Raw genomic sequence first — 22,313 nt, 5'->3', positions numbered from 1 at the left:
GGAATTGGGAATATGGGATGGCATTTTTACAGGGGGCAGGGTGGGAGGAGGTGTAATCTAGGTAGCTGTGGGAGTCAGTCGGTTTATAATAAACGTCTGTGTTGAGTCGATCGTCCGAGATAGAAATTGAGAGGTCCAGGAAGGGGAGGGAGGAGTCTGAGATGGTCCAGGTAAATTTGAGGTCAGCATGGAAGGTGTTAGTAAAGTGGATGAACTGTTCAACCTCCTCGTGGGAGCACAAGGTAGCGCCGATACAGTCATCGATGTAGCGGAGGAAAAGGTGAGGGGTGGTGCCAGTGTAGCTGCGGAAGATGGACTGTTCCACATATCCGACAAAGAGGCAGGCATAGGTGGGGCCCATGCGGGTGCACATGGCTACTCCTTTGGTTTGGAGGAAGTGGGAGGATTGGAAAGAGAAGTTTTTCTGAGTGAGGACCAGTTCAGTCAGTCGAAGGAGGGTGTCAGTGAAAGGGTACTGGTTGGGTCGGCGGGAAAGGAAGAAGCGGAGGGCTTTGAGGCCTTCGTGATGGGGGATGGAAGTGTATAGGGACTGGATCAGCCAGTACTCCTGTAAACTCTTTGTAGAATTCAACCTGGAATCCATCTGGGCCAGGTGCTTTACCGCTCTGAAGCTGCTTGATTGCATCAAATACTTCCTGGGTTGTCAGGGGAGCATTCAGAATCGACACCTGTTCTGGGGTTAAGTCCGGAAAGGCCAGGCTTTTAAAAAAGGACTCCATTTTCTTAGCTCTGTCTTCACAATCCTGCGATTTATACAAATCGGAGTAAAACTCTCTGAAGATTGTGTTGATCCTTTTATGATCATGTGTTAAAGTATCAGCATTTTCCCTAATGGACATGATAGCTTGAGGGGCCTTTTTTTCCTTGCAAGATATGCTAGGTATCTACCAGGCTTATCGCCACATTCATGTAATCTTTGCCTTGCAAATAATATTTCCCTCTTTGCCATTTGGGGAAGTGCAGTATTCAGGGCTGTAATCCTTTGAAATTTAGCAACATACGGCGTATCAATATACGCTATCTCAGCTGCCTTCAAGCGAGCCTCGAGTAGATGCTGTTGTTCTCCCTTTTGTTTTTTCTGGGTTGCCGAGTATGAAATGATCAGATCCCGCACATAGGCCTTTATGGTCTCCCACATCACCGACGGGTTACTGGCCGTACCGGAGTTAATTTCCAAAAAGGCTTTGAATTCTTGAGAAAAATATTTTATGAATTTATTATCCTTCATTAAGAAAGAATCCTTACGCCAATGTCGGGGAGGGGGGGGGGGGGGTCGTTTCATTGTCCCTAGTCTTAATTTCCATTTACACTGCAGCATGATCAGAGATTATTATATTTCCTATTTTGCAGGATAGTATGGAATTCAGAAAGGTAGACGGAGCAAAAAACATTAATTCTAGTGTGGCACTTATGTGGATTAGAATAAAAAGAAAAATCCATGCCTTGCGGGTGAAGGCATCTCCACACATCTACTAATCCTAGCTCCTTATTCAAATCCGCCAATTGTCTAGATCTAGGAGATATACCCACAGTACTCTTGGGTATCCTGTCTACCTCTGGGTCTATAATACAATTAAAATCTCCTCCGATAATTGTGTAACGAGCCCCAAAAGCCATCAGTTTGGAGAATGCTTCCATTATAAATTTGAAAGGGTGTGCCGGGGGACAATAAAGATTCAAAATCCCATACTCCTCTCCATTTATAAGGGGTTTGATCAGTATATACCGCCCAGATTCATCCTTTATTTGACTTAAGATTTTGAAAGGAAGGTTCTTCCAAATTAGAACAACTACTCCCCTACTTTTTGAACTAACATTCTTTTCTGAGGTGTGATAGTATTTTCTTCCTTTTGATTGGTGAATTACTTCCCTTGACATTCCAGGTGCACCACTTAATCGAATGACGAACCATGATCATCTAGGCAAGTCCAAGACCCCCCGGGAGGAACAGCCCCACCCAAAACACCCCAAGCATAGACCATAGAAAATTCACAAAAATAGAAATTCTTTAATGCACTCACGTCAACATAGTAAAAAACTATTTCTAAATAAGAAAAATATAAAACACATTTAAAAAAGGAGATTTTCCCCTTTGCTCCCAGGGGGCATCACTTCCCCCTGTAAACCCATCATATCCTCTCCCAACCAGCGCCACACCCTCAACCGAGGCACCACATAGTAAAATAAAGAAATTCAAGTGTACTATAAAGCTAAAGTTGAAAGTGAGTTCCCCAACCCCCCACCCACACCAATACCGAGATACATTTCGTCAAGATAATACCAAGTATATGCATATAAAACTAGAAAGTTACAATCTTAGCAGGTAATAACTAACCATAATAACAGAAAAAGAAAACCCTGCTCTAAGAAAGAAATGAGGTAGGACAAAGCAAATACCCTCCCCCACACGAATCATCTAAACCGCCCGGCCTATATAAATAAAAAGGAAATTGCATACTGGAGAACAAATAAGCCCCCTTCCCTACTCCCCGGAGACAATATTAAACAATAAAGGAAATAAGAAGAAAAAAAAACGGTAGACCAGGGAGGGGGGGGCAAAACAGCATCATTAACCACATGGATTAATTCTTACAGTCTATTTAAGAGAGTCCAAAAATTCTTTGGCCTTCTCCGGCGATCCAAAGTTATAGACGGATCCTTTGTGGCTAAAACACAGCGTCGCTGGGTAACACAAGGAATACTGGATGTTTAAGTCCCTTAGACGCTTCTTCGTTTCATCAAACACCCTCCTCTTGTGGATCAATGCTGGGGAGAAATCCTGAAACAGCATAATCCTAGATCCCTTATATGTCACGGCTTGGGGATCCTTCTAGAGGGTTCTGGAGGCTTCCAGGAGCATTTGCTTCTCTCAGTAACACTAAAGCCGGAACAAGATCGGGCGGGGGCACTGGTCCAACCCCGGGCCTGCGTATAGCAACCCGGTAGGCCCTCTCTACCCGCACTTGGCCTGACCCAGATTCCAGCTTCAACATCGGAGGGAGCCACTGCTTCAAAAAGACTGCAAGCTGGCCTTCCTCTGCCCGTTTGGGAAGGCTCAGCAAACGAATATTTTTTCGGCGACCCCAATTCTCAAGGTCATCAATGTGTCCTGCTAAGGCCCAAACTCATTGTTCGAGAGTCCGGACGCAGCCCATGGCCGACTCTGCAGCAGCTTCCGAGGTCGCGGCCTTTCGCTCTACCCCTCCAACGCGATGTTCGAGCTTTTCAATATTTCAGTCTTGCTTTTGCAGCACGACCGAGAACGATTCCCACCTGGACCTAGATTCCTCTATGAAGACGTCGATCTTCTCCTGTAACTGCTGGAGGGGGTGTGGGAGAGGTTCCTGCCTGCTGCGAACACTCTTTCCTTTAGTCATTTTAGCACTGCACCAAACTACTCAAGTTTGATGCAGAATGACTGAATGAATTAGGTAAAAGTTATTTTGAATGGTTTGGAAGGTGTGGTGGAGGCGAGTAGCCCCCTTTGCCTGAGTTTTGGGTGGAGTACTACAGACTCAGACTTGCTGGATCGCCGCCATCTTGGATCTCCTAATGTCTTTCTTAACATTGCCACTACAATTTGGGGGATCCATATCGTTTACTACCCCTTAGGTGTTTCTAAACTCTATTATACAGATTTCACTTCACCAGAACTGACACTCTTCACTATTGCATTAATTTACCCTTTAACCAGCAATGTTACCCTTTTTCCTTTTTGTCGCTCCTTCCTAAAAACTGAATACCCTTGGATTTTTAGTTACCTTCCCTGGTCACTCTACAGCCAAGTCTCCATTTACTGTTAGGGTGAAGGGTAAGGCTGGTAGGTGTAGGGAATGTTGGATGACTAGTGAAGTAGTTTTGATCAAGAAAAAGGGAGCATATGTCAGATAATCGAAGCAGGTATCAAGTGAATCCCTATTACAGTATAAAGGCAGTAGTAGTACAATTAAAAGGAAAATCAGGAGGGCAAAAAGGGGACATGAAATAGTTTTGGCAAATAGGGTTAAGAAGAATCCAAAGGGATTCTACAAATACATTAAGGACAAAAAAAAGAATAACTAGCGAGAGAATAGACAGCTTGAAGGTCAGCAAGCCACTTATGTGTGAAACCGCAGGAGATGGAAGAGATACTAAACGGGTATTTTGCATCAAATGTTTACTGTGAAGAAGGATATGGAAGCTAGAGGACTAGGGAAAATAAATAGAACGGACAAGAGGGATATTGGCCAAATGCTGGTAAATGGGACTAGATTAATTCAGGAATCTGGTCAGCATGGAGACATTGGTCCAAAGGATCTGGTTTGAAGGTATTGAACTGGCTTGAAGGTAGGAGACAGAAGTGGTGGAGGATTGCTTTTCAGACTGGAGGCCTGTGACCAGCAGTGTGTCACAAGGTTCCATGCTGTGTTTACTACTCTTTGTCATTTGTATAATGGATTTGGATGAGAATATAGGAGGTATGGTTAGTAAATTTGCAGATGACACTAAAATTGGTGGTGTAGTGGACAGTGAAGGTTACTGCAGAGTACAACGATCAGATGGGGCAATGGGCTGAGAAGCGGCAGATGGAGTTTAAATTTAGATTAATGTGAGGTGCTGCATTTTGGAAAGGCAAATCAGAGCAGACTTATACACTTAATGGTAAGGTCCTAGGGAGTGTTGCTGAACAAAGAGGCCTTGGAGTGCAGGTTCAGAGTTCCTTGAAAATGGAGTTGTAGGTAAACAGAATAGTGAAGGCGGTATTTGGGATGTTTGCCTTTATTGGTCAGTGCATTGATTATAGGAGTTGGGTGGCCATTTGTGGCTGTATAGGACATTAGTTAGGCCATTTTTGGAATGCAGAGTACACTTCTTATCTCCCTGCTACAGGAAGGATGTTATGAAAGTTGAAAGGGCTCAGAAAAGATTTACAATGATATTTCAATGGTTGAAGGTTTGAGCAATAGACAAAAGCAGAATAGATTGGGGCTATTTTCCCCAGAGTGGTGGATGTGGAGGGGTGTAGGAGGGGCATGAGGGGTGAATAGCCAAGATCTTTTCTCCAGTGTAGGGGAGTCCAAAACTGGAGGGTTTAAAAAGAGAGGGGAAAGATTTAAAACAGACCTAAGGGGCAACTTTTTCACAGAGGGTGATGCATGTATGGAATGAGTTGCCAGAGGAAGTGGTGGAGGCTGATACAATTACAACATCTGAAAGGCATTTGAATGATTTTGTGAATAGGAAGGCTTTAGAGGGATATGGGCCAAATGCTGGCAAATGGGACTAGATTAGGTTTGGCTATCTGGGCGGCAAGGACAAGTTGGACCAAAAGGCAGGTTTCCATGCTTTACATCTCTATGACTCTATCTATATCATTCCTGAAGAAGGGCTTATGCCCGAAACGTCGATTCTCCTGTTCCCTGGATGCTACCTGACCTGCTGCGCTTTTCCAGCAACACATTTCCAGCTCTGATCTCCAGCATCTGCAGACCTCACTTTCTCCTCTATCTATATCATACCCTATATATCTATTAGCCTGACTAATTCATCCACTTCAGTGGGAATGCTCTGCACGTTAGGACACAATATCTTAAGGCTTGTTTTTATGGGCCGGTTTGATTATTGCCCTTGGATTTTCAGCCTAAAACTTAGTTCCCATTCTGTCTTCTCTTTCTCCCCTTGCTTCCTCTCTTGGGTCTCCTTTTATAGGTTCTAATCCTCCTGCCATTTAAAAACTGACCTTGTATAGACTGCATATCACAGAGTCTGTCTGTGTGAAAGCAAAGCAGACAGACAGTAAGAAAGCAAGTAAATAAGAACAAAATGCAACTCTACCAAATATTTAATCACAGCAAGTATCAACTTCATGGTTTACTGCACAGAATCCAGACAAGGCTAGAGCTCAGTTTTGAAAGATGCTGGAAAATATTCCCAGCTTAAAGCTTTAAATCTACTGTAATTCTCACAAAACCTTATGGGACAATAAGTCAGCACAGCTTGCTTGAAAGCAATGAGATAGATATGGGAAAATGGAAAGCATCCTCCAAGTGCTGGGTATCAACTTTCAAACCAGCAACTGTAGAAAAGGAGTTGGAGAATAGAAAGCCATTAGGAACCAGGGAGTGTTCCAGATTGTTGTTCTTGCTTAGAGATTTAACAAAGAACAATACAGTACAGAAACAGGCGCTGTGGCCCAACAAGCCTACTCACCCTTATTTAGACTTGCTACTTATTGTCCATATGGGGTTTCTATCCCTGTGTTCACCTCCTGTTCATGTATCTATTAAGATATGCCTTAAACGTTACAATATGCCTGCTTCCACCAATTCCACTGGCAGTGCTTTCCAGGCCCCCATCACAGGGAAAATCTTTCTCTTCACTTCTCTCAACTTTCCCCCTCTCACCTTGAACCTGTACCCTCTTATACTTGACCTCTCCAACATTGGAAAAAGCCTCTGACTGTCCACCCTAACTGTGCCCCTCCTAATTTTGCAGAACTCCCCAGGTCACTCCTCAGCATCCATCTTTCCGGTCAAAACAATCTGAGTAAGAGACAGCACAGTAGGCTCAGTGGTTAGCACTGCTGCCTCACAAGGCCAGAAATCTGGGTTTGATTCCACCCTTTGGCAAATGTGTGTGAAGGTTGAACATTCTCCAATGTCTGCGTGGGTTTCCTCTGGGTGCTCCAGTTTCCTCCTGCAGTCCAACGATGTGCAGATTAGGTGGATTGGTCATGTTAAATTGCCCACAGTATCTAGGTGGATTAGTCATGAGAAATGCAGGGTTACACAGTCAAAAAGCACAGAAAGAGCTGTTGGTCCAACTCGTCTGCACCTACCAGAAATTCCAAACTGACCTAGCGCTATACCTCTAAACTCTTCCTATTCAAATGCCCACCCAGATGCCTTTTAAATGCTGTAATTATACCCACCTCCACCACTTCCTCAGGCAGCTCATTCCATACACACTCCACCCTCTACGTGACCTTGCCACCCTAGAAAACAAAAGACCTCGACTATTCACGATATCCATGCCTCCATGATTATATAAAGTTCTGCAAAGTCATCCCTCAGCCTCCGACACTCTAGGAAAAAAGCTCCAGTCTATTCAGTCTTTCCCTATAACTCAAATAGCAGTAAAACATCCCTATATTGCTGTTTACTGCAAGGGGGATGGAGCATAAATGTTCCATTAGTATTCCTAATTACTTGCTGTACTTAAAATTGACGTTAGAAATTCTCGTACCAGGACACCCAGATCCTTCCACACACTCTCTATTTAAATAGCAAAATGCTAGTTACAAAGTCAGAGGGGGGGGGGGGGCAGCGAATGGGGGAATGCTCTTCAGGGGGTTGATGTACATTTGAAGGACTGAATAGCCTGCTTCCCCACCCAATAGGGAATCTATGATTCTATGAGTTTATCCTATTTCTCTTCAAACCTAAAACCCTCCAGATCAAACAACAACCTGGTAAACCTTCTCTGCCCCCTCTCCAAAGCATCAATATCCTTATGGACGTGTGGCAACATTATGAACTGCACACAACATTCTAAATTCGGCCTAACTAGAGGTTTTATACAGCTGTAACATAACTTGCCAAGTTCCATTCAATGCCTCGGTCAATGAAGACAAGCAACCTGCATACCTTCTTGACAACTTTATCCACCTGTGTTGTCATTTTCAGGAATCTTTGGACCTGTATGCCAGATCCCTCTGTATGTCAATGCTCAGAAGGTTCTGCCATATATTGTATAATTCACACTTGAATGTGACCTTCCAAAATGCATCACTTTGCACTTGTCCAGCTTAAACTCCAGTTGGCATTTCTCTGCCCAAATCTGCGATCCATCTATATCCCTCTGTATCCTTTGACAATCTTCCTCACTATCTGCAAAACTGCCAATTTTGGTGTCATTCACAAACCTACTAATGAGACCACCTACATTTACCTCCAGATCATATTATAAAAGGTTCCTGCACTGATCTCTGTGGAACACCACTAGTTACTGATCTCCATTCCAAAAGCATCCTTCCACTGCTACTCTCCATCTTCTATGACTACGCTAGTTCTGTTTCCATCTAGCCAGCACATCCCAGATCCCATGAGACTCTACCTTTTATATATCTGCCATGATGCACTTATCAAATGCCTTACTAACATCCATGTAGACATCAACTGCCTTTCCCTCAATCATTCTTGTCACCTCCTCAAAAAAACCTCAAATCAAGCACAAACTCTTGCTGCCTATCACTAACAAGTCCATTCGCTTCAAATGTGAATAAATTCTGTCTCTCAGTACCTTCTCCAACAGCTTCCCGAACATCAGGCTCACCAGCCTGTAATTACCTGGATTCTCTCTGTTTCCCTTCTTAAAAGGAAGGAACAACATTGGCCATTGTTCAGTCTTCTGGAACCTCACCTGAGGCCAAAGAGGATGCAAAAATATCTGTTAAGGCCCATCTACTTCCTCTTTTGTTTCCCCCAGTATCTTGGGAAAAATCCCATCTGGCCCTGGAGACTTGTCTACATAATGCATTTCAAGACATCCAACACTTCCTCCTTTATTATGCTAACCTGCCCAAGAGTATTCATACACCTTTCCCTAACCCCAACATCCCTCATGTCCCTCTCTTTGGTGAATACTGATGTAAAAGTACTAATTAAGGATCTCACCCATTTCCTTAGGCTTCATACACAATTTCCCTCCTTTACCCTTGAGTGGGCCTACTCTTTCCCTAGCTACCCTCTTGTTTCTAATATAGATGTATAAAATGCCTTGGGATTCTCCTTAACTCTGCAGGCCGAGGGTAGTACATAGCCCATTTTAGTCCTTTTAACTCCCCGCTTAAGCTCCTTCTGACTTTCTCTATATTCTTCAAGGACCTTTTGACTGTTTTTCATTGCCTAGACTTTAGACATGCAGTTAAAAGTGAGGATTCTTAAGTCTATGCATAAGCTGACACAAACAATCATGATGTCTTTCAAGAAAGTTGAAGGATTGTTTATCCAAAGTTAACAGGAAGATCCCCGTAAAATTTCATTACAGGAAGAATAGCTGGAGCACTGAGGAGACAAACTATAATACTGGATGGCTGTGGCATACCTTGTGGCTTGGTCCCAAAAAAGTAAGTTAACCTTCAAGATTTTTCTAACACAAAAGTGAATTTTTCTTTGGAAGGGGAAACTAAGAAGTACAACTGAGCTCATAGCCCAAGTAATTATAACTATAACTAACAGTTAAAATTAATAATGCTTGCTTTACTTAATATGCAGGAAACAGTTTCTGTGCAAAACTGTAATGGCATAGTTCTTTTAGTCATTCATTGGAGCCTGGATTGTCATCCGCAAATCAAGTGCACAAGGTCAAGGCAATTCCCAGTTTCACAAACCTGACCTCTAAAAATATCCATGCAAACATCAGATTTTCCAACCAAGGTTGTAGATTTTATTAGAAAGTGTAAGTAGTGATGCCTTGGCGAAGGCTTGCCTCAGGGATTTAGAATTTTGTCCAAATTTATATGAAAAATAAAAGGAAAAATATCCCTGACAACCCTCAAATTCCCCATGCCCTGTACCCACCCTAATAACCCTTCATATACTTCATTTGTCCTATGCCCAGTATCCTACTCCATAACCCCTCATACACTATGTTAAAAATTATTCCCATGCACTCATCATCTAACTAAAATAACTGCACACAGACCGGTATTCTGTCACCCTTTACTCATGTACACAGTGCACTGACTGTGGCCAGCCAGCCAGCCCGAGGTCAGTCACCTGAACTAAAGAGATCTCCTGGTTATTTTTTTTTATTTTATTAAACAATACAAAATACAGTTAACAATAAACAGAAAGCAACAATTCACAAAAAAAAATATATACAGGGGAAAGGGCAGCAAAGCCAAACCCCAAACTCTACCATTCAACCAGTTTTCAGGGAGATGAGGACAAACCTCAAATCCGACTTCCATTCATCACAAAGATAACAGTAACAAACATAGGAAGACAGTGCAATCAAATCAGAAACAGTGCATAGAACACAGACCCAATGTAGCTATATAAAAAAAAGACACCTGACACCAGTCCGTATCACGTATTGATCAGACCGTCCTTGGCTAGCCTTCCTGCAGGAGAGTAGTCAGCCTTCTGATCTCTTGCCGCCCTGCATACTGACTGACCCTCCCCAGGCCTGCTTTCCTCCAGGCTGGTCTTCGACCACCCAGTTCCCAGTCATCCCGCGTACTGAGCCACTTTCCTACGAGCTGGTTGTTGGCCTTCCGGTCTCCGGCTGCCTGCATACTGACTGACTCTCCCCAGCCCACTTTCCTCTACGACAGATGTCGGCCACCAGCTCCCGATCACCCCACGTACTAACCAAACCACTCCCAACCTGCTTTCCTACAGTCAGGCTGTCGGCCTTCCAGCACCGGGCCACCCTGTATACTGACTGAACCTTTCTCCTGGCCAGGGTTCCTACGGACCAGCCATCCCACGGGCTGCCATCAGCCACCCCACAATTTGCACTGACCGGCCTGCCCTATATTGGCTTTCCGGCAAGGATGCTATCAGTTGCCTGGCTCCGCCCGTCCCATGTACTGACAGTCTCCTCCCAGCCCCCTTTCCTTCAGACAGGTCATCAACCCTCTAGCCCCCAGCCAGCCCGTGTACTGGCTGCCCCTCCCTTGACAGCAGCTCACAGGAAAGTTGTCGGCTGCCTAGCCCCCAGTCACCCTGCATACTAACAGATCCCTCTCCCAGCCCGCTATCTCCCAGGCCAGACATTGACCCTCCAACTCCCGGCCACCCCACGTACTGACTAGCCTACTCTGGCCCGCACTCTCAAACACAATTAATTACAAAACCCACATACAATAACAGAATTCACAAAATCCTCAATACAGTTTCCAATCCATGCCCGAACTCCAAGATGAAGCAAATGCTCACCTCCCAGTGTTCAGTCTCCATACAGGCCTGGCCCTTCCAGGTAGAACTAGGCCCACTCTCAGGAACACAGTACACTGCGAAGCTGCAGTTAACTCACAGGGGTTTGGCCTAGTCCCGAAGGCAGAGTCTACTCCCAAAGGCAGAGACCAGGTGCGCACACAAACACACACATGCTCAGTCTTCAGAGGCCTGGTCCATCCAAAGGACCAGGCCCACTCACAGGAACACAGGACATTATAAAGGTACAGTTAACTCACAGGGGTTTGGTCCACTCCAGGATGCAGCAATTATTCACCTCCCAGCACACACACAGGTGTTCAGTCTTGAGGCCTAGTCACCCCACAAAGGGTCAAATCTACCCATATAGGGCCACTCATCCGAAAGATGTACATTCTCACAATGGCTCAGTCCAAACACCAAAAAAGTGAAAACACATTCCAAAAAAAAAAAGAGTGCAAGGGCTAAGCCCTGCCACAAAGTCCTTTTCTCAAAATAAAGGAGAAAAGAGGAACACACAGGCTGTAACCAGCCAGTGAAACAACAGTTTCCTAATGAGAACTGAGTTATACCAGCAACACGTTGACTGTTTAAATCAGCCAGTTTAAAAGTCAGTCTGCAATAAAAAGGAATGCCAGTTAACAAACTGACTATATGGTTCAGCCAGTTCAGGAATCAGGTTTCTGCCAAAAATAAACAGAAACCAAAAGCAGCAATAACACACTGACTGTGGCCCAACCAGCACACAGTCAGTCTTCTAAACTGAGCGGACTCTAAATCTCCTGGTTCTATTGGTCAGCCAGGGCTTTCCTGATTGGGGTTGTTAACCTAAGTCAATCAATGACCTCTAGTCAATGAGGTCAACCTAGCTCGAACCACTATACAAACCTTTCATACAGTCCAAATCAACATAAACCTGCACACCCAATGTTTTATAGCCACTTTTCCAAGTGTCAACTCATGTCAATATATGACCCTCCCAGCCACCACTCTTCATTCTTACAGCTACTATGCATGCGTACCCAGTAACCACCATGAGATGACCACAAGACCATTCAAATTGAAAATATATATTCTAAATGTCCATTGGAGACTTCAATGCATTGAAAAAAATACTCTCATTCATTAAAAAAATAGATTTACATCCCTTCAACAACACGGCCCTTATAACAGGATCTGGAATTCATAGTCTCAAGCTGCTTGAAATTTATTGTCTCAATCAGTGAAATGACAGACACACTATTGGGAAAGTGAATAATTGTAGAATCAATCATGCATCACTAATCCAGTAAGGGTAACCCTCAGGCTTATGTCAACATACAGACTGAAATAACAAGCATTCTTATTTTCAATATTCCAGATGTTTCCCCACCCCCCACCAAAGATTTGAAAAGCATGATTTTTAATTGCTTCAGCACTTCCACTTGACATTTCTGGCAGTTTCTCTTGACAGGCCCTCTTCACACTTTTAGCAGATTTGACAGTTGATTTTGACAGCTCTGTTGACAATTCCAATTAGGATTGACAGTTGTTTAGTTTATGCCCAATTCATTCATTAACAATTTCAAAGGGCACCTTACTTCTCTCAAAGAGAGAATGGTCTTTCCTAAAAGGTGCTAACTTGACTCAAAGGTCTCTGTGGATCATATTCCTTGCCTCTTGAAAAGAGCACCCTGGCTATCCAAATGCTTTCATAGGGTTTAAACCTGCCCTTTGACTAATCTAATCTCTGGACACCCAGACCACAAATGCACAAAAAAAGTGGAAACAATTGCTAATCTGTATAGCCTGTTGCCTCCATGAATTATACATATGCAAAATTTGACACCATCCTACTTTTGTCCATGAAAAAGGTAGGTGCCATGGTCAGAGCAGACTTTCAAATTTCAGACATTTTCAACATTTCCACCTGACAGAAACTTCTGCACTGAATTACTCAACACCTGGCTACCCAAAATCTATTCACCATCTACAAGGCATTTTTCAGGAGTCAGAATTAAATATATTCTTTTTCTTTGGACGAGTACAGCTCCAGCAACACACAAGCAGGTCAACATCATTCAGGTCAAAGCAGTCCACTTGATGGCAACGCATTCAAAATCTTAAACAGTCATTCTCTCCATCACCAGAGCACTGTGGATCCCTTGTATATCAAATGTAAGGGTAAACAGCAACAATGTGTCAATGCTTCTTTGAAAATACCTTCAAAATGCAAATACCAACTAGAACAATAACAGCAACCGGTCTAGGTGAGATACCACCATCTACAAGTTCCTCTTCATGTCATAGACCGTTCTTTTTCACAGATTCCTTTCTCACTACTAGGTCAATCTTTAGCTAACTAGATTACATAGCACAAATGGACAAGAAATGGATTCAACCACATAGTGAAGAGGAAATTGAGGTTTCGGTGTTTGGTACCATAGCTTGCTTCATTCTTCAGGAGCTCTGATTAAACTCTAGTTTCAACATAGTTTCCTCCCCATTTATCAATATTAGTGTTTTGGTAATTCCCAGCAACCACATTAGTGAAAAATATCTGTTTCCCAATTATTTGGAACTGCTGTATATACCTTTCATCATAAGTGCTACCTAAGAGTTGAAGCTCAAATTTTAAGCAATCACTTAAATGCAGCTAATTCATATTGTGAATAGAAAGGAGAGAAACCATAGTCACAGTGCAGCCATGTCGGATTGTTCACATTCGTGCAACACAGCAAACACAAATGAATGAGACAGTGCCACAATAATGAAACCCAAACTTGTGTCTACACAATCATTGCATTTTTTAAAGTTTTTGCCACTGTTTGAGTGTATTTACTGAAATATGATATTGGGGTGACTTTTCCAATAATTTAGTAATGTGTACATATTACCTTAAAGAATACTAGGTTTTTACAATAATTTAAAGGTTAAAATAGACAATCAACAACATAGGCAATATGGTGAAAATTAGAGCAAAATATTTCAAAAGCTGGAAGTCTGAAATAAAAACAGAAAATGCTGTTAATACTAAGCACATCAGGTAGTATCTGTGGAGAGAGAAATAGACTTTGACATTTTAAGTCAATGGGCATTCCAAACATAAAACATTTATTTGGTTGAATTCTCCTAAACATATTTCCAACATTTATGTTTTTTTTACTGAAGGGCACAAATTACTCTTGGGTGGTAACACAAAAAGGGAAAGTAACGGATTGGCCACCCACTATGTGATAACTAATGATAAATACCAGTACATTTAAAAAAAAAAAGGGGGAATGGAAGGCAAGTCAGCTAAACCTTACATACGTGTTGGTTAAATGGTCTACTTTATACCAATGAAATCCGAGCAGCAACAAGACTTCAGACAAATCTAATAATGGGAAGACATTTGCAAAACATAATTCAGAAATTACCCTCGTAGGGATGGATCAGTGGTTAGCACTGCTGCCACACAACACCAGGGACCTGGCTTTGATTCTATCCTCAGTCACTGTCTGTGTGGAGTTTGCACTTTCTCCACCGTGTATGTGTGGGTTTCGTCCCACAGTCCAAAGATGTGCAGATTATGTGGATTGGCCATGGGAAGTGCAGAGTTACTGGGATGGGGAGTGGGGTTCTGGATGGTATGCTCTTTGGACGGTCAGTGTGCATCAATGGGCTGAAAGGCCTGCTTCCATATTGTAGGGATTCCATGATTCAATTGTTCAATGTGATGAATTGCTTAGATTATGCACATAGGAATGATTATACATCGTTTTTAGTCTATTTCTGAAAACATAAAGCTAAGTTAGATCAATAAGCACTTTAACACTTAATTATTTATACTGCATCCTAATTACAGTATATAATACATTTGAGGTTTAGCAGGGTTAACTTCTTAATTAAACATTTAGGGACAAGGACCAAAAGCAGGTAGATGGTGTTATGCCACATATCAACCATGATCACATTGAATCATAGAACAGGCTCAAGGTGCTGAATGGCTTACTCCTGTTCCTGTATTCTTATTTCTAGTCATTAAGAAGAAAGTAACTCATCACAAAGGGTACAATCTGTATCATTAAGTAAAAAGGTCCTTATTTGTTTTCCTACAGGAATCTTGGGCTGCCTTTAATTATGATTCAAAAATTGAAAAGAAAATCATTAGGAATATCTTTAAGGAAATCAAATAAATCAAAAGAATTATTAACCCTAGCACTGAATTACTTACCTTCTTCCACAGTGGAGTCCAGTTGAGTAACTTTGACAGCCAAACGATCAATTCTATCTTGGAGAGAGTTTGCTCGGATATGGAAGTTGTTAGCTTCATTAAACAGCTCACCAAATATATCCTCTGCATGTTTGCCTTAACAGATTGACAGAACAAATGTTTAAGAATAAAAAGTGAAAATCAATATTTTCAAATAACAGAACTACCATATAAACTAAACATATTGAATACCTTTCCATTAGCTTTGCATTTGGAACAAAGTAGCAATTCTCGTTGATAATTTCCTATTGCTCTGAGCAGCAGAATTAAGGAACCACAATTTAAGAGAAAACGAAATGAGATTCTCCATTGACTACACTACACTGAATCACACTGTCCAGGTAACTCTTCCCCCTCTCTGGCATGTTGCAGCATTCATGGTTTGGACTCCAACTCAGCAACTTTAAGCCGAAGTTTCTCAAGCACCGACACTTGTTGAGGTCACTAATCTGGGCACTGTGGATTGCACCAGTGTTCGTAAGCTCCCACGCACATCAGTAGTATTGGGCAATTGATAACAGAAAATAGAAAAACATATACTAAAGTGGAATTAATCATGATTTGGATCCAGTTTGAAAGATATCATGCTACCATAAAACTACTCAAAACACAAATGCATTTATTTGCATTGTATTTCATAGCTTTTCAGACTGGATGCCTGTGACCAGTGCTGTGCCACAAGGATCGGTGCTGGGTCCGCTGCTTTTCGTCAGTTATATAAATAATTTGGATGTGAACATGGGAGGTATAATTAATAAGTCTGCAAATGACATCAAAATTGGAGGTGCAGTGGACAACGAAGAAGGTTACCTCAGATTACAATGGGATCTTGAGCAGATAGGCCAATGGGCTGAGGAGTGGCAGATGGAGTATAATTTAGATAAATGTGAGGTGCTGCATTTTGGAAAGGCAAATCAGGGCAGGACTTGTACATTTAATGGTAAGGTCCTGGGGAGTGTTGCTGAACAAAGACCTTGGAGTGTAGGTTCATAGTTCCTTGCAAATAGAATCACAGATAGATAGGATAGTGAAGAAGGTGTTTAGCAAGTGTTCCTTTATTAGTCATTGCATTGAGCATAGGAGTTGGGAGGTCATGTTTCCACTGTACAGGACTTTGGTTAGACCACTTTTGTAATATTGTGTGCAACTCTGGTCTCCCTCCTATCAGAAGGATGCTGTGAAACTTGAAAGGGTTCAGAGATTTACAAAGATGTTTCCAGGGTTGGAAGGTTTGAGCTATAGGGAGAGGTTGAATAGGCTGGGGCTGTTCTCCCTGGAGCATCAGAGGCTGAGGGGTGACCTTATAGAGGTTTATAAAATCATGAGGGGCATGGATAAGGTAAATAGACAAGGACTTTTCCCTGGATTGGGGGCAGTTTCCCTGGGTTTAAGGTGAGAGGGGAAAGATTGAAAAAGGGACCTAAGGGGCAACATTTTCATGCAAAGGATGCTGTGTGTATGGAAATGAGCTGCCAGAGGAACTGGTGGACTCTGGTACAATTATAACATTTAAAAAGGCATCTGGATGGTCCATAGATAGGAAGGGCTCAGAGGGACATGGGCCAAGTGCTGGCAAATAGGACTAGATTAATTTAGGACATCTGGTCGGCATGGGCGAGTTGGACCGAAGGGTCAGTTTTCATGTTGTCCATCTCTATGACTCGATGACTCTAACTGTCATAATATTTCACGAATTTCACTCGGCATGTCTGGTGGGTTGTCAAATTTTACATGCTTTGTGTTACAATCATGGTATAAGTTGTTTAAGTGCGCTCATAATGAATAAGAAATTTACTAAATAAAAACTAAGAACTGTAGATGCTGTAAAATCAGAGATGAAAATAGAAATTGTGGAAAAGCTCAGCAAGTCTGGCAGCATCAGAGAAATCAGAGTTAATCTGTCAGTCAGTTCTTAAAGTTTGTGAGTTATGATTTCCCAAGCACAAAGCCATGTTGACTATCCCAAATCAGTCCTTGCCTTTCCAAATACATGTACATCCTGTCCCTCAGGATTCCTTCCAACAACTTGCCCACCACCGACGTCAGGCTCACTGGTCTATAGTTCCCTGCCTTGTCCTTACCACCCTTCTTAAACAGTAACACCACGTTAGCCAACCTCCAGTCTTCTGGCACTTCACCTGTGACTATCAATGATACAAATATCTGAGCAAGAGGCCCAGCAATCACTTCTCTCGCTTCCCACAGAGTTCTAGGATACACCTGATCAGGTCCTGGGGATTTATCCACCTTTATGCGTTTCAAGACATCCAGCACTTCCTCCTCTGTAATATGGACATTTTGCAAGGTGTCACCATCTATTTCCCTACAGTCTATATCTTCCATATCCTTTTCCACAGTAAATACTGATGCAAAATACTCGTTCAGCATCTCCCCCATTTTCTGTGGCTCCACACAAAGGCTGCCTTGCTGATCTCTGAGGGGCCTTATTCTCTCCCGAGTTACCCTTTTGTCCTTAATGTATTTGTAAAAACCCTTTGGATTCTCCTTAATTCTATTTGCCAAAGCTATGTGATATCCCCTTTTTGCCCTCCTGATTTCCCTCTTAAGTATACTCCTCCTGCCTTTATACTCTAAGGATTCACTCGATCTATCCTGTCTATACCTTACATATGCTTGCTTGGTTTGGTTTGGTTTTAGCAGTCTGGCTGTTCACTGAAAGCAGGCAGTCAGCGAGGCTGCGGTCCAAGAGACAGCCACAAGAAAGAAGGTGTTCCACTCTGAATATCTCTCCGTCATATCTCTCTCTCTCTCTCTCTCTCTCTCTCTCTCCTGTAAGACCCTATTTCATTTTACTTCTTTTGCCAAGGGGGTTTATGGGGATTGTTGCAGGAATTTGGAACAGCATCATTAAGTTGGGATAATCTGTTAGGTTAAGTTATTCGGTATTCTATTTTCGAATTTCATTCGGTAATCTTGTAAATAAATTCTAAGTGGCTTAAAACTAAGTGGTTTGACCAGCTACATCTCGCCTGGAATATCCACTGTACACCTGCTTAAAGCAATTAGCAAAGTTAGGGTCTGGACTACTTTCTTGAAATGTTTTGAGGGGGTCTAGCCTGACTCACAACACTATCTTTGGACTCTCATTATTTCATTTAGTGTCATAGAGATGTACAGCATGGAAACAGACCCTTTGGTCCAACCCGTCCGTCCATGCCTACCAGATATCCCAACCCAATTTAGTCCCACCTGCCAGCGCCCAGCCCATATCCCTCCAAACCTTTCCTATTCAAATACCCATCCAAATACCTCTTAAATGTTGCAATTGTACCAGCCTCCACCACATCCTCTGGCAGCTCATTCCATACACGTACCACCCTCTGAGTGAAAAAGTTGCCCCGTAGGTCTCTTTTATAGCTTTCCGTTCTCACCCTAACCTATGCCCTCTAGTTCTGGACTCCCTGACCCCAGGGAAAAGACTTTGTCTATTTATCCTATCCATGCCCCTCATAATTTTGTAAACCTCTATAAGGTCACCCCTCAGCCTCCGACGCTCCAGGGAAAACAGCCCCTGCCTGTTCAGCCTCTCCCTGTAGCTCAGATCTTCCAACTCTGGCAACATCCTTGTAAATCTTTTCTGAACCCTTTCAAGTTGCACAACATCTTTCCGATAGGAAGGAGACCAGAATTGCACACAATATTCCAACAGTGGCCTAACCAATGTCCTGTACAGCCGCAACATGACCTCCCAACTCCTGTACTCAATAGTCTGACCAATAAAGGAAAGCATACCAAACACCTTCTTCACTATCCTATCTACCTGCGACTCCACTTTCAAGGAGCTATGAATCTGCACTCCAAGGTCTCTTTGTTCAGCAACACTCCCTAGGTCCTTACCATTCAGTGTATAAGTCCTGCTAAGATTTGCTTTCCCAAAATGCAGCACCTTGCATTTATCTGAATTAAACTCCATCTGCCACTTCTCAGCCCATTGGCCCATCTGGTCCAGATCCTGTTGTAATCTGAGGTAACCTTCTTCATTGACCACTACACCTCCAATTTTGATGTCATCTGCAAACTTACTAACTGTACCTCTTATGCTCGCATCCAAATCATTTATGTAAATGGCAAAAAGTAGAGGGCCCAGCACCGATCCTTATGGCACTCCACTGGTCACAGGCCTCCAGTCTGAAAAACAACCCTCCACCACCACCCTTTGAGCCCATTCTGTATCCAAATGGCTAGTTCTCCCTCTATTCCATGAGATATAACCTTGCTAATCAGTCTCCCATGGGGAACCTTGTCGAATGCCTTACTGAAGTCCATATAGATCACATCTACTGCTCTGCCCTCATCAATCTTCTTTGTTACTTCTTCAAAAAACTTGATCAAGTTTGTGAGACATGATTTTCCATGCACAAAGCCATGTTGATTATCCCGAATCAGTCCTTGCCTTTCCAAATACATGTACATCCTGTCCCTCAGGATTCCCTCCAACAACTTGCCCACAACCGAGGTCAGGCTTACCGGTCTATAGTTCCCTGCCTTGTCTTTACCACCCTTCTTAAACAGCGGCATCACGTTAGCCAACCTCCAGTCTTCCGGCTCTTCACCTGTGACTATTGATGATACAAATATCTCAGCAAGAGGCCCAGCAATCACTTCTCTAGCTTCCCACAGAGTTGTAAGGTACTTCTGATCAGGTCCTGGGGATTTATCCACCTTTAACCATTTCAAAACATCCAGCACTTCCTCCTCTGTAATCTGTCACCATCTATTTCCCTACAGTCTATATCTTCCATATTCTTTTCCACAGTAAATACTGATGCAAAATATTCATTTAGTATCTCCCCCATTTTCTGTGGCTCCACACAAAGGCCGCCTTGCTGATCTTTGAGGGGCCCTATTCTCTCCCTAGTTACCCTTTTGTCCTTAATATATTTGTAAAACCCCTTTGGATTCTCCTTAATTCTATTTGCCAAAGCTATCTCATGACCCCATTTTGCCCTCCTGATTTCCCTCTTAAGTATACTCCTACTTGCTTTTTACTCTTCTAAGGATTCACTCGATCTATCCTGTCTGTACCTGACATATGCTTCCTTCTTTTTCTTAACCAAACCCTCAATTTCTTTAGTCATCCAGCATTCCCTACATCTACCAGCCTTCCCTTTCACCCTGACAGGAATATACTTTCTCTGGATTCTTGTTATCTCATTTCTGAAGGCTTCCCATTTTCCAGCCGTCCCTTTACCTGTGAACATCTGCCTCCAATCAGCTTTTGAAAGTTCTTGCCTAATACCGTCAAAATTGCTTTTCTCCAATTTAGAACTTCAACTTTTAGATTCAGTCTATCCTTTTCCATCACTATTTTAAATCTAATTGAATTATGGTCGCTGGCCCTAAAGTGCTCCCCCACTGACACCTCACTCACTTGCCCTGCCTTATTTCTCAAGAGCAGGTCAAGTTTTGCACCTTCTCTAGTAGGTACATCCAAATATTGAATCAGAAAATTTTCTTGTACACATTAAACAAATTCCTCTCTATGTAAACCTTTAACCCTATGGCAATCCCAGTCTATGTGGAACATTAAAATCCCCTACCATAATCACCCTATTACTCTTACATATAACTAAGATCTCCTTACAAATGTGTAAGGGAGGGGGGAAGTGGGTGAATTCTATGTTACAATCCCAATAAGGTGATCATCCCTGTCTTATTACTTAGTTTCACCCAAATAACTTCCCTGGATGTATTCCCAGGAATATTCTCCCTAAGCTCAGCCATACTGCTATCATAAACGCCACCACCCCTCCTCTCTTGCCTCCCTTTCTATCCTTCCTATAATATTTGTATCCTGAAATATTAAGCTGCCAGTCCTGTCCATCCCTAAGCCACATCTCTGTAGTTGCCCTGATATCCCATTTTCCTAGACGTAAGTGAGGACTGCAGATGCTGGAGTTTAGAGTCAGGAGTGTGGTGCTGGAAATGCACAGCAGGTCAGGCAGCATCCAAGGAGCAGGAGAATCAACATTCAGGCAAAAGCCCTTCATCAGGGCTGCAAAAAGCCTTCTACTCGGATGCTGCCTGACCTGCTGTGCTGTCCCATTTTCCCACCCATGCCAAATCAATCTGCTTTCATTGTTAGGCATTGAAATAAATGCAGTTTAATTATCTATCCTACCTTGTTTTCTGCTTTGGTCCTGCCAGCCCTGATTGTTTGACTTGCCCCTTTTCCCAACTGTACCAGTTTCAGATTGATTTCTTTTCCATTTATCTCCAAGCCCCACCCTTCCCACCTTACTAGCTTAAATCCTCCCGAGCAGCTCTAGCAAATTTCCCTGCCAGTATATTAGTCCCCTTCCAATTCCGGCACAATCTGTCCTTCTTGTACAGGTCACTTCTACCCCAGAACAGATTCCAATGATCCAAAAAGGTGAACCCTTCTCCCTTGCACCAGCTCCCCAGCCACACCTACTCTATCCTCCTATTCCTTCACTAGTTCATAGCACCGGGAGTATTCTAGATATTACTACCCTTGAGAACCTACTTTTTAAATTCCTGCCTAACGAAACGTTTGCAACAAAAACTTCCAGCTCGGCGAACAGAACCACAACATACCCCTTGTTTCATTAGAGTCAGTCTCGGTACCAGAAACTTGGCTGCTCATGCTACATTCCCCTGAGAGTTCATCCACAAACTCCATCAACAAACACATCGACCTGGACCCAATATACCAACCACTACAGCGGACAGCTGAAACTGACAACCGGAAGCGGCAGGGACAGACCACTATAAACACCGGAGGAAACATCAAAGAAGCGCTTCGCAGGAGGCTCCCAAGCACTGATGACGGCTAGCCAGGGGACGAAACGTTTGCAACAAAAACTTCCAGCTCGGCGAACAGAACCACAACAACGAGCACCCGAGCTACAAATCTTCGCACAAACTTTGAACAAGGGGTATGTCAGATTCCAAGCAATCGATTGTGGTTGAGCACTGTCTAGTTAGAAGCACAAACAGACGTTTCTGTGGTCGACAGTGAGAAATCAGAATGGTGTGTTGCCTCTCTGGTATCAAGTCAAGGATATCTTGGAGAGGGTGCAGAATGCTCTCAAGGGGGAGACGGACCAGCAGGAGGTGGTTGTACTCATTGGAACTAATGACATTAGGGGAAA

General features: G+C 42.9%; 1 protein-coding gene across 6 annotated transcripts in view; it reads right to left on the bottom strand.

Annotated features, from left to right (window-relative positions):
- Positions 1-22,313, bottom strand: part of LOC122550764 (actin-binding protein WASF3) — a 126,735-nt gene that overhangs the window by 43,062 nt on the left and 61,360 nt on the right. For 5 of the 6 annotated variants that reach the window (XM_043691992.2, XM_043691995.2, XM_043691991.2 and 2 more), the window contains one exon: positions 15,139-15,273. The exons of the other annotated variant lie outside the window; for it this stretch is intronic. In XM_043691992.2, the coding sequence (XP_043547927.1) occupies positions 15,139-15,273 (135 nt within the window). The remainder of the gene's footprint in view (positions 1-15,138; positions 15,274-22,313) is intronic. 6 annotated transcript variants of the gene reach the window in all.

The sequence above is a fragment of the Chiloscyllium plagiosum genome, unplaced genomic scaffold (genome assembly GCF_037043375.1).
Source record: "Chiloscyllium plagiosum isolate Xiang-an unplaced genomic scaffold, Cpla_swu_hap1 HiC_scaffold_6, whole genome shotgun sequence".
Lineage (NCBI taxonomy): Eukaryota > Metazoa > Chordata > Chondrichthyes > Orectolobiformes > Hemiscylliidae > Chiloscyllium > Chiloscyllium plagiosum.
This window is presented reverse-complemented; position numbering and strand designations above follow the sequence as displayed.